At 45.2% G+C, this 13,549-nt stretch overlaps 1 protein-coding gene across 10 annotated transcripts in view; it reads right to left on the bottom strand.

Moving 5' to 3' along the window:
* Positions 1–13,549, bottom strand: part of HDAC4 (histone deacetylase 4) — a 257,352-nt gene that overhangs the window by 7,375 nt on the left and 236,428 nt on the right. For all 10 annotated transcript variants that reach the window (XM_054069684.1, XM_054069691.1, XM_054069685.1 and 7 more), the window contains 3 exons: positions 12,399–12,496; positions 3,832–3,950; positions 2,026–2,159 (listed from right to left, as the gene is read on the bottom strand). In XM_054069684.1, coding sequence (XP_053925659.1) covers positions 2,026–2,159; positions 3,832–3,950; positions 12,399–12,496 — 351 coding nt within the window. The remainder of the gene's footprint in view (positions 1–2,025; positions 2,160–3,831; positions 3,951–12,398; positions 12,497–13,549) is intronic.

Consider the following 13,549-nt stretch of genomic DNA (forward strand, 5'->3'; position numbering starts at 1 on the left):
GATGCTCTCTGGGTGCTTGCAGATGGGACGCTGGATGATCGAAGCAGATGCTTTTGATGAATCCCAGCTGCTTTATCTCTCGGTTAGTGAGGTTTCCCCGGGTACTGTCATCTTTCATGTGGAGTGTGGATACTACAAGATAGAGCACTTCCACAAAAGGCAGGCAGTTAAACGTAGATGATTTGCATCTCCACACAGACCCTTGCTCCAACCTCTCAGACCTGAGAACGGCTGATGGTCACTGACTGCAACTGCGAGTCAGAGCAAGTCTGCTCATGGGGGCTCACCGCCCTCCCCATCAGTCACAGCTCCCACCGGAGGCAGACCCAGAGCTGAAATCTTGATGGACTTCTCCTCTCTGTGGTGCTGCACCTTCAGGTGTTGAGCACATGTCCTCCCTCAGCTCCTGCCCCAAGGGGTTCTTCAGCAAAGACTCTGTCTGTGCTCTCCAAGGCACGTGAAAGCTTTAGGAGGAACCTCTATCTTTCACCACCTGACAGGCAGGTTGACGTCTTGTGGAAAAGACCACTGCTTCAGAGGTCACCTAAGCAGCCCTCTTGTGTCCTGTTGCTCTTACTGTGGCTTTTTGAGATTTGCTTGTTTCCACAAGGTACTGAGGATATTCTCTTAATTAAAGAGGCAGCCAAGCCATTAATTCTGCCTGAGGTTTCACAGCCACCCCCAGTTTCAAACTGGTGTGGTTGCTTTCCCCCGAGGCTGACATTTTAAGCTCTAAGTAGCCTAAGGAATGACACCATACTGCTTTTTCAGTTCATGCTATCAACCCACAGTGATTGTTTTGAACATCTCCAGAGCTCCTGCTCTACCAGGACCCCCCCAGCACTTACTGAGTGGGAACCACGGCCAGGGGAACGGGCTGAGCAAGTACCTGCTTCTCCGACTGAGGAGGAAAATTAATGTAAGGCACTTTTGCGCTCTACTGCGTCCATTCAAGACTCAATCGTTTGGACAGTGGTCAACCTCCATGGGGAGAACAGGTGCCCGAAAAAGAGGAATGAACCAAAAGAAGAGAGGCTTGACACAAACAAACCGGTCGCTCATACTCAAAAGCCCATGAATTTATAAAGAACTACGCCTCTTGAGCAGAAGTGTATGCAAAGGTAGAGACGTGGCAGGTGAACGGGAGCCTCAGTCTGGGATTTCACAGCTGAAAATCTCTGTATTTCCATACTGCTATATATCTGCAGTACGTGCCCCCAAACTCCCAGAGCCCAAAGACATGTCAAATGCCACCACTGAACTTTTTAATTGCCAACCACACAGGAAGGAATGTAGGTGAGCTGCTAATTCAGCGCCAGCTACATAGGATGCTAAGAGCCAAGCTGCTTCAAGGAGGACACGTATGGGGAGTCTGAATCCCCTTCCTCAATCCCGCTGACATTAGAACAGGGCAAAGAGGAAGGCAGAAAAGCTGCAGTGTCTAAAGTTTCCTCTGTAGGAAAACACCCTGACCTCCTCAGAACATAAAACCTAGATTTCTTTGGTGTATTTCTCTGTTTTGCTCTTATCTTGCTATCACACATCCTGGGCTCTCCAGCCAACTTCTGTGACACAGCTGAGATGTTCCAACACAGCAATGTGCAGAAGATAGAAAATATAACACCAAGGAAAAAATACAATTGAAAACAATGCCAAGGAAGTTGCCCAACGCCGCAGGTACAGGCTGCGGTACTAAAGAGGGGGTCTGAAAACAGGAAGGAAGGCTTGGACAATGATTTCAGAAAGAAACTCAGTGAATTAGTTATTTTCCAAAAAGCACAAACCCAAACTATTTGGATAAAGAATAAACCCAAATTATATTCTTAGCTATCTCAACCCTTACGATACTGATTGCCAAACACAGGTAGTTTTCACACAAATGAAGCAAGCACACTTTAAATCTACAAGTGTCAAAAGGACTCAATTCAATGTTAAAACATTGGCAGATTGACTGTTTCGGAGGGTGAGATGTCCCGATTCAGGGGAGTTTGAGGTTGCAGTCCCAGGTTTTGCCTGTCTCTGTACCTCATTTCCCAGCAAAGCAGAAACACACGCTTCCGAGGCATCACAAATGGCAGTCAGGTCGTGGCCGCCTTCGAGGGCCAGGACGACGCGACCCCCGGCCAGGCCCATCAGCTGCTTTGTCAGGTACCCGAAGCCTGTAACGAGGGAAAAGAGGAAATGCAGAAGAAGGGCAAAGGTTGCGGCTGGAATCGGGCTCCTGGCGAAGGATCAAAGAATTATAGAAAGGAATTACATCATATTAAAAAACCACAAGGGATCTGAAAGGACTCAACGCATAATATAAGCCAGGTTGGATTTTAATACGCTTGCTGCAGAGTTCCAGCCATGGTTCCCCGCTGGACCGGCTCAGCCGTGTACGCTGCAGGACGGATTCGGATTTCCCCTACCAGCGCTTCGCTGGAGTTTATCCCTGGTGAGAGGCACCACCATCCTTCCTGCCACCCCTCAGCACCCCAAATTAAACATAGCAGCGAGTATCTCCTTTGGAAGGAAGTGAAAAGGGTGGAAGGAGGCGGCTTTTTGCCCTGCTTTGTGAGATGCAACGTTGGAGCAGTCACGGGGGAGGGAGGAGGGCAAGGGGAAATCAGTAAAATTGCTGCCGGTGCTTTCAGTTGCGATAGCAGCATTGCAGTGCCCCAGAGATATTTGACATCTAGTTCTTAACAGACGTTTCTTCCCATATATAATACGCTATAAAAATTCCTGGGGCACCCGGGACTTTGATCATATGACACACAATACATTTCTACCCTTTAAACAAAACAGAACCAAGCTGCGAGGATTGAAAAAACGTGTCCTCAAAGCAACCTCCCCCCGCTGAAAAAAAAATAAAACTCCAAACAAAAGAAAACCCGGTGCATCTCAGCCTCCATCCACGCTCCCTGCTTTTTGTTTCGCAGTGACCCCTGCCAGCACCTTCGCAAACTGGCAAATTAACAGCCAGATAAAAAGATTCATGGCTGAGCCCGTAACTGTTTTGCGAGAGTAGCACAGCATGGGAAATTCAACAAGCAGGTAAACAAGAGCTTCTCATTACAAAGTGTTTCTGGATATCTTAAATAACTTCTCTCTTGTAAATCGATTTCATTTTATTCTTATATAAAGTTTATAGGTTCCGCTACCTTATGAGGTTCTGAAGTTCACAGTAGAGAGTAAGTTTCCTGGCTGAAGCAAACTCTTAAAAAATAATCAAAATATCCTTTTGCAAGAAAAAACTGTCTTCTCGATTGGCTTGAACGAAACAGCATAACGAAGCCGGGTGAAAAAGCTTCAGTGTATCTCCTGTGCAATGCAAAACATCACTGATCCAAAGCAAAAAGGAGGTTCTTGTGGGCCCGTATAATTGCTTCAAAGGCGGAGAACAAGAATATTCAGCTCAAATTTTTAATAATGTATCCTGGATAAAGAAATGGACTTCTAAGAGCATTCAGAGCAAGGTACGCTGCTTGCAGCTGGCATTGCCTCCTTGCAACTTTGCATGAAAAAAGCATAACTCTCTAATTCCGCAGCTGTCTTCTGCAGAGATGAGACTACAAATGACTTGGTTATTTCTTACATAAATTATTTCTACTTGAAAATGAAATCTGCAATGCTTCAAGACAATGATGGCTTTGGCCAGATTCAAACACATACGGTGCAGTGACAAAACACATGAAAACACCATGAAAAACGCTGAAAATTTTGCCATTGAAATGAAAGATTTGAAGATACACCCCAAAAGGTAAAGTAAAGCCCCTACTTTAGTTCCTAGAACAGCAGCAATTTACACTGGCTTCTAATCTTCGCTTTTGTAAATCCAACACTTACATTTTGCTGATAGATTATATCCTCCGAGAGGTGTGGGATGGCCTTCCACCGCATCGAAACCAGAGGACACCAGCACAACATCTGGGGCAAATTCATTGGCAATGGGCATTACTACCGTTCTGCAACAAGAAGTTAACAATGGCAGGCACGTTACTTCGGCTCTCGGACAAACGCAGCAACACTTCAACCACCTTGAATAAAACCATTGTAAAACCTTGTACCCGCGAAGCCCACCTCCCGTTTCCTTACAAGGTGAGCTCCTGGCTGGCAGAACACCTTGCATCGCCACAGTTTGAAAGTCAATCTCACGCTGGCTTTTTTCAGGGAGGTCTGCTAATCCCTTCATCAACAGCCTCAAGCCTTGATCAAGGAAATCAGCTGCCGTGCGTTGTTTCCCATTTGTGATCGCATCTCGCTTTTCACACAGGGCACAGAGGAGATAAGGAGAAAGTAACACGGCACCTGGCAAAGGCTGAAAATCTGCCTGGAAAACTTGTCCAACGGCAGCCTCTGTTTCTGGCACTTGTCTCCATGTTCACCTTCTAAATCTCTCCTTTAGCCTCAGCAGAACCTGCAAAGCTGTTTATTTTTTCCTTGCTGCACTTCTCATTTCCCACAATAAAAGGCTGGGGACATCACATAGGGCAAAACGCTCGAGTATACAAATATCCCTCCCAAATACGCCTCTCCACACTCTGGTTCCCCATCCTCTGACAGTTTGTTCACTACAAATACCGGAATGGATTGCTTGGCATCCACAAACGGCTGTCTGTTACAGCCAGTATTTAAACGAAAGAAGAGGTCTATCCCTGTGGTTTCTCAGCAAAAGGCCTTTTCCTTCTGTTTTCTCTCTTCAATCTACTAACTTTCTATTCACCACCCACAGGAGGTTGCAAACACCCCATTGCCCACATCAAGGTGATGGAAAGTCGAGCAGAGAGCGAGGAGTCGCTTCTTCGTCTGGTAGCGCAAACACAGCAGAACTGAGATTACAGCAAGGAAAAAAGTCAAAGCAATGGAGCTTCTCAATAAATGCGATGCAGACACCCCCAACCTTTTCTGAATAAGAACGCCCGTCACAAGACCTTGTGGACGAACACCCTCTTGTGCCTCCAGCTCACGCTGGGGCAGCCACGTGGATGGGCACTGGTAACTGCAGGAAAAGGTGGAAAAGCCAGGAGGTGCAGAGAGGGTTGGAAATCTCCATCCCAGGGCCCTTTATAGAGAGCTGTATTTCCTAAATTATGTTCTTTTTTCGATCTTGGATGTTTCCTTAGGGCAACCTGACCAATGCCATCTCTTGCTGGTACTGACAGATGACAGTATTGCCCGTTTCCCCATCCCAGGAACAGATACTGGTAGGGTGATCTTTCTAAAACATGAACTGAAGTTACTCGTATACCAAACTATGAGCCTGTAAATCCCTTCACACACACAACAACTTCACTTTTATTGAGCACAGCAGTTACATGACGCTCCAAAAACCAGAAAGAGCGCAGAAAGGTCTGTTCAGTGCCGAGATTGCTCAAGTGCTATCAAGTCACCCATAAAAGTTCACATGTTTGGCTAGAACGATGTTGAACAGCCACAAAACATCTGCTGGTGTCAGCAACTCGTATTAGCCCCAACACCAGTGTGAGTTCATGCCATTTTGCCCTCTGCAGAGATTATTTTTATTGGAGTATTAACATCTACCACACAATGAGATCCATCCTGTGTTGGTCAAACCCATTGAGCAGTTTTCATTACCAGCGCTGAGGAACGTGCCACCCTGTGAAGGATCCGCGCAGACAGGGACGCCAGGCACACTGCAGCTCTGGTCAAGGCACTCAGACATTATGCAGTCCAAAAGAAAAAAAAAAAAAGTCTTGTAGCTTCAATTTTTGCCAACTAATTGCCACAGTAACCCAACAGCCTCCTGCAATCCTCCTGCCTGCCAGTCTCAGTGCTCACAGACACAGGGACCTATGCAAAAAGGATCTCATTTTCTCTGAATTCTTACAAAATCCAAAAAAAAAAGGAATTTTAATTTCTTCCTCAAGCGACATGATTGCCGTAACCATTTTGTCCTCAGGGAGATGATTACATAAGGAAGACAAAATAGCCCAGTTTCTGCTGATGACTTTACAGTCAACAAAATCTGTTCAGTGAAACCCACAGACATTTTTAAGTAGAAACCACCTCCTTCACAAAAGACGAACTAAAGCAGCAGTTTTGAAGCAAGTGCACGTGGCAGAGCGCTTTGTTTCCTCCCCAAGCTTTGAAGTACTGCTGAGCTTTTTAATTTCTAACCAAAGGAAATCTGCTAACATCATCAGATTATTTTTTTCCTGCCGCCCATGATACCATGGGAGCTGCCAACTGACGTGCGGGGCCACCCTACGCTGGTCACAGAGCAAGCCCAAACCTGCACCCCGAGCTGTGTGCACGGTCTGTCCGCACCGAGCAACCCATTGGGAACGTTTTGTTGGCCGCGGAACAGCTCATCCGGTTGATGCTCAAGCACGCATGCACCCAAAGAACAGGGACAGCTGGCAAGCAGTGTGATGGTGCTGGTGATGCTTGGCCGAAGGACCCCATGTGGTGACAGCGGTTCAAAGGATCCCTCTAGAACAACAGCCAGCACACAGGCAGCACCGAGAGTTAACCATGAACCCTGTCTGTGTAAATTTTAGGAGAGAAAAAGCAGCGGTTGCTGGTTAAAAGTAAATCAATCGGTATTTGACAATAGTCAGAAGAAGCCGCTTTGAGAATGTCCAGAGTCTTCTCCAGTGCAGGATGAGGCAACCACATGGCCGTAAGCAGTTATCCCTGCAAGCATCTTCATTTCTGAGCAATCCTTAGTGGTGCTGTGTATGCACAGCAAACTTCTACCAAGTCCCCCAAAGTCTTAAGAAACATGGGGAAGGTTCCCTGGCTCCCCCGTACCAGGACAGACGGACAAAGACAGTCCGGGAGCTGTGAGCTTTCAGGGGCAGCCAGAGAAGAAGTGCAGATGATAGGGGGTCAGAATAAATGAGCTAAGGATGCTTTTCAGGACCTCAACCATCACAAACCCATCCAAACACAAGAGCACTCTCAAATCCAGACACGAACGCCTTCCTTCATCCTGTAACTCCCACCCAAACTTTCAAGGGCTTCTCTGGCTTCAGGCTTTCTCCCAATCCCATTATTGCACCAGTATTCCAAAGCCACAGTCCCAGTTCCATTTGATGCCCATCACAACTGTATCTTTGACCACAAAAATTGACCCAGGAGGCCCAAAGCCCTCCTGCCTCTCAGCACTCCCTCCTCATTTCATCCTTTTAATTGTAAAAAAGAAAAGACTCGCACGTCAAAATCTAAGACTCAGGCAAATAAACCACTCTGAAATTATGTATTTCTGAGATTCCATCTGTGGGCAGCATTTCAGGCACATCTAACTTGGGTTTGAATCTTTCTTGTGCACGGATGGAAACAGCCCCTTCGCTCAGATCCACCACAGTAAAGCTGTCCCTGAGAGAAAACAACTAAATTGCAAGCAATCGTATGGCTTTGCCCTAGTGATTATGCTACAGAAAAAAAAAAAAAAAGCCCAAAATCGAAATTATTATCAGGAAAGTGAGCAGTTTTGTCTGGAGATGGTTCTTTTACGTAATGGCTAAGGTGGCGGCAAAGTTATTTACTGAAAAACGAAAGGGTTCGTAATAAAGAATATTCATTTAAGCCCTGCAGAATTTAATAAAATATGATTTAAATTTAAATTTCCTAAATTTTAGTGGGTTGTTTTGTGTGCTTGAAATAAAAAAAAATTCTTTCACTTGACTCCAAGCATGGCTAAGCTGAACACCTATGCTACAGTCAATGCTGACGCTGCAGGAGTAAAAACTACTGATCGCATTCTGCCATCACTGAGGGAAGAGAAAGAAAAAACACGATTTCAAATCTTCTTTCCAGAAGACCAAATGATTTTGAATCTGTTGCTTTTCAATTCATTAATTAAACACCTAATAAACGGCAGGTGGATTAAACAATCCTACAGAGGATTTTTTTAAAACGCTTAATCGCAGCAAGCCAGTCGGTGAAACACAGAAGAGCCGAGCACTGCGTTCACAGGCTTTTTCCCACTGTGGAAAATATATATATATATATGCAAATATATATACAGGCATATATATATATAATGTTCAAACTTTATTCACTGCTCCTGAGGCTATTCAGCTTCCTGAGAACTCCACTCTTTGTTTCTCCAAGCAGCCATCTCCACGGTCATTTACTATGTCAAAAGGGATTAGTAGTTTTGGGACAAAATCAGCATCAGGAGAGCGTGAAATCTAAAATACAGCAACAACCGTTCCAGGCAAAACATCATCAACTGCCCTCCCTCCCTCTTACTCACTCCTGAAATGGTTTATGGATCGAAGGGAAAAATGAAATCCCCCCCCAAACTGGCTCCTGAGCTCGTTTAACGCTTTCTGAGAAGGGCAGGAGGAGGGACCTTCCCAGTACCATCCCGGCTGTTGCTTCTGCTTGAGGTGTTTTAAATAAAAATAAAACTCACGGGGAATCAAGCTGTACGTGGAATTAGAATTGTGGAGAAGACCTAAGGAGAAGGAAAAAGAATATTGTACGAGACAACACGACTGCTAGAACCATCAGGGAAATATCTTATAGTAAATTCAGAGGAAAACTCTGGATAACGTACTCCAGTCTCACCAAGGGCTCTCTGTTCTCCTGTAATAACCAACAAGTCGCAGCCTTCGCTTGTTTCCCGCGGGTCTCTTAGCTGCGTCTGCACACCCTGGTTTTGAGAATTTATAGAAGCAAACATGATTTCTGCTTGTATAACAAGCTGGGGCACAACAGACTCCAGTAAAAAAAACCAAAACAAAAGCCCCGAATTTTACAACTGTTTGTTTCTATAACTACGGAACAACAGCGAGGAAGACAGTAACATTTTGATGAGTTAAGGACTTTTCAAATTATATGCCCTGCGTTTTTCGCATTAGAGTTTACTACATTTCTGCCTAATCTGTGCAATCTGTGTTGCCCACATACTCGGGCGGTGAGTTCAGCGCGGGCCCTTCGCCCAGCGGACGGTCAGCTAAATCATAATGTCACGCTGTCTCGGGCAGGCAGAGCCGCCGCTACGATGGGGTGGAGCAGCGCCAAGCTCGCAGCGAACTCCCCAAATCCCTTCTGCACATCTTATTAGTGACAGGGGGGACTCCACCCTGCTCCCCCCCAAAAATTACAGCAATCGTGATATTACCCCGACCTCGAGACGGGGCGGCCGGTGATTTCAGCCCTTGGTTATGAAGACAATAAGCGACAAAGCGCGAGGTGAGGCTGCTCTCCGCTTCGCATTTTTAACTCTTGTTCTCACATTTGAAATGGCTCGGTGGAATTAATAAACGTGAAGAGGTGAGGCTAACCTGCCCAGCCCAGCGCTGCACTGCAAATACGGGGAAGCCAATATTCATAGAAGAAATCCTCAGTAGAAAAACCACTGATGCAAGTTACCATCCTTTCTTTGGGAAGAGTAAAACGACACTGAAATAGGTTTTCAGTGCGGGGCTGATAAGTTTCATTGGGATTTATTCACTCACTCATCAGAAGACTAATTTATGAGGATAATTATCTCAGTTATTATTTCATTAGAGCACAGGCTTTTATCAAATCCATACACCAACTCATCCTGAAATAGAACAACAAAAAATGAAAAGCACATTGCTTATTTTTATCCTGCTTGTTTTACGTAAAAAGAGCGCTTTCTTCCCTAAAAGCAGACAAGGATGTGAAGAGTTAAGGCTTGAAAAAAAAAAAAGTAGAAAAAGTATATCAGTATCTTTGCCTGGCTCAAAGGATTTCCACTGATTCCTCTACAGACTTCAAAGCCTCACAGTTTGGCATTTGGACTGGTTTGAATTAAAGCTCAGTTCTCCACTGTGAGTTTCCAAGTTCATGGTGAAAATGCCTGCTGCTTCTGGAGTTCATTATGGCCAATTTTCTTATCTTTTCTTCATCTTAGGTTTGATCCCCGGCAAATGCAACGTGGCATTCAACGGGGTGGAATAACAAGGTGCTGCCTTGAAGGCATGCATTGTCTCAAGAGACTAACACAAGAAAAGAAAGGGGGGGGGGAAGGATATATGACCCATTCCCTTCACTTTCTAACTCTCAGGGGACTATAAATTGCAAACTTCAAAGCATTATTTTACATTAAAATCAATAGGAAGATTCGGGGGGGGAGGGGGGGGAGTGTTTCTCAAAGAAGCTGTTTAAGATTTAAAAAGGTCACTTGATAATGTATTATCACGACCAACTTGGCATAAGATTAAAAAGAAGCTTCCAATTTAACTTATTGACTGAAGATGTGCACACGGGGCAGACTACGGGAGGTGTTACCGAGGAAGACGAGCCACAGCATCCCAAAAGCCCAGCAAAATCAGGGCTGTGACTAGCTCCAAAATATCTTCCCCAAATAGCTGCAGTCTCCGGGCAAAAAGACACCAGTGCCTCTTAAGGAACGGCTGGCAAAGGTCTTACTGTGCAGACTGAGCCATTTTCCAGGAGCCTTGAAACTCAATTAATATTTAATAGCAAGTACGTCACTCCACCACGAGCTACGGGTTCTCTCTTTATAATGAAGACATCAGTCTTGTTGACTGCTGGGATAAACAGACTTCCACTTTGGAGGAAAGTGCTGCTTTCCTGTAACAGGAATAAAACATCGAGACAAATGACAGTTATTTGACTAGATGTTATTTTAAATTGTATACACTCTGTGAAGGCTTTTTAATGGCAGCCTGAAGAGTAAAAGCTCTTTTTACTCAGTAAAACGAAATATAAATACGCATACAGGGAAGAACAGAAAATAATGCTCCCGGTTTTAATGCTATTCCATAAAGGTGATATTCCATCTGTCTGTCACCAGAAATCCGCGTCCCATGTTTTGGCAAGTGTGTGTCTCCCTGAATTTTTAAGGGGTGGTTGCCAGAAGTGCATTAAATCTGGTTTGAGGACAGAAAACCACTTCAACTGTTAAAAAAGATGCCAGTTGGGGAGGATGGACCCACAGCACAGGGGAGGCGGGAGGTGGAACCGAACAGGCTCTAAGAAGCCGGTGTATCCTGCAGGTCAGAGAATGATACTCATTGGGCAAAGAGTATCCAAAAGGAAAAGTAGGGTCTCACAATGGCCTCTATTCACCACAGGTTCTCCTCTACCCAGAGATCTGCCTTCGTTTCATCTTACCCTTCTGCTGCTTCCACAGTTAATTTTAACACCTTCCATTTCCATTCCCTGCAGGTCTGGGAGGCAACTGCATCACTCCAGGCTTGCAGCAGGTCCCCAGAATGACAGTGACGTACAGTTGCCCTCTTGGGGTATTTTGCCCATCAGCTGCTCGGATGTTCAACCTGTACCTTGCAGTGCTCCCTCAGGGACACTGCTCAGAGACACCACAATCTGGATGTGCACGACCGTAGATCAGCTAACACGCGTTTGGCTTCACACACCTCTTCCGATGATGCCGGTACGAGGAGGAAAGTAAGGATCAGATCACATGATCCCCTGCAGGTACATTCCTGTGACCTCCAGGTATCATATGCTTCCTTGAGCAGAACAGTAAGACCAGCAGGACATGGTGAAGTGAGTCAACAAGCGGCTTCATCCCCTGCTCCCTTTGGAGACTCAAATGGCACCATTTTTTTTTGAGCACATTTGAACGTGCCTGTACAGCCCAGCACAGTGGTTTGTATCTGGCATTACTATCGCTGCTACTCAAGGAACACAGCAACACATTAATTCAGCTCCACAGTTTCGCTTACCTTCATTCACACTGACAGTGAGTGATGAGTAACATTTAAGAGATGGTTATATTTTCACTTATAACACCCAAGATGCTGATGCTGGGCAGAAGCCAGAATCCAGCAAGAAAAGCACAAACCCAACAGTTCAGTCACCTCAATTCCCAGTTGGTTGGAACAAGCGCATTCAATACCTTGGGTGAATAACACTAAAATCTAAAGCTTATCGAAACAAGCCCGTGTTCCTTTGCTAAGTACACCTGGGAGCGAGCTGCGCTGTGAGCCGTGAGCAGAGCTCTTGCAGGGGAGGGAAAACTTGCCCAGAAGCCACTGTCTGCAGCACAGTGAGGATGTCTCAAGCCTTGGGGCAGCTCACTCCCAAGTTTCAACTCATGATGACTTGTCAAAAAAGTCTTCTGGGTTCCCTGCCCCTTTCAGGTAGCTTTATCCACAGAAATTTTTAGCCAGAAAAAAAAATATAAATAAAAGAGCTTATTAACATCAGTAGGCATTTTACATTCATCCGTCAATCAGTGCTGAGCACTGAGTACATCAGTCCCTTACGGGCACAATTCTTATGGCCATTAATATCCTCTGACTTAATTCAGCATTATTCCACATGGCACTCAAAAAGTAACTGCAGTTAGACGTAAACCTTGTATTTCTAAACTCAGCAAAAGAGAAACTCAAGATTAAGGAGGACCGTACAAGGGAAAAAAAAAATAAATCTCAGTTCAGGTGAAAAACACGTTTATAAGATGAAAACTTCAATATTACCTGAAAGCAGTTAAGTATTCTGTGTCTCCCATGGGTGGATCAAGGCCACCAGTGAAGGCCATGTTAACATTGAACCCAACTCCTGCTCCTGTGCCAACCTGAAAAAGGGACACGGTACTGTTAATTACACATCCAGAAACAGCAAACTCTGACAACACATCTCTGCTGTCTTAATATTCTTTCAGTTGAATATGGATTTTGATTCAATAGCTTGGTGATAGTGAGCTTAATTCTTCCCTCTGGAGTGATCTGGTCCCCAGAACAGGAGTGAAAATAAAACCCCTCCACGCTCTGATCTCTGTGGGAGCTGTGGACCAGCGGCGTTTGCTGCCCACTTACAAAACACCTCATCGAGCGGATCCTCTTCCTCTTTTGCAGGAGAGTGCATGAGATACACTATCTTGTTTTAATTCATTTTTAGCTTTATTCAAGAAGCATATTTTATATTTCACTACAGTTCCAGCTGGGGGGGAAAAAGCCCACAGTTTTAATTGGAGCGAGCTCCCCCTCTGCTGGGGAAAAATATGATTCACAGAGAGGAGACTTTTGCTGCTTAAGGGACATATTGGTGGTAAATATAAGTACATTCCCACCTTTGAAAACGTCCCCATCTGCACTGACTGCTAATATCTGATAAAAGGGAAAAATGAAAAATAAGCCAGCCTTTTCCAGTAATTTGCTTGCCAAGAAGCAAGCCATGCCTTCCCCATCCACAGGGGAACCCAAAAGCCTGCGTTCAGTCCCTTTATCAAGCGGGGAACCTCGCAGCCGCCCGAGCACGTGAGGGTCCCTGCGGGTAGAAGGGAGCTGGGCAGTACCTGCTGCTACGGAGCCAGCAGCTCCGTGCGGGGTTCGGCACTCCTACACACCCAGCCTGGGCTTTGGGATTATTTTAGGTCTCTGCATATGAAAAATAAACTTAAAACTAATGTGTTGTACAATACACAGCCGGATCACTCAGACTAGATAAAGCCACAGAGCTGTTCTTTCACATTTTTCCTTGTATTGGTGCGAATGCCACTGGCAGAAAAACAAGGGATTCACCCACCCACAGTGGGTTATTTATCCATCTGCGGCTTTAAAATTTATTTTTTACTCTTTGTTTTATTTGTTCTGGAATGACACATCTAAAAATCACTACGAATGGTAGA

Source organism: Cuculus canorus, chromosome 6, assembly GCF_017976375.1.
Source record: "Cuculus canorus isolate bCucCan1 chromosome 6, bCucCan1.pri, whole genome shotgun sequence".
In the NCBI taxonomy this organism is placed as follows: Eukaryota; Metazoa; Chordata; class Aves; order Cuculiformes; family Cuculidae; genus Cuculus; species Cuculus canorus.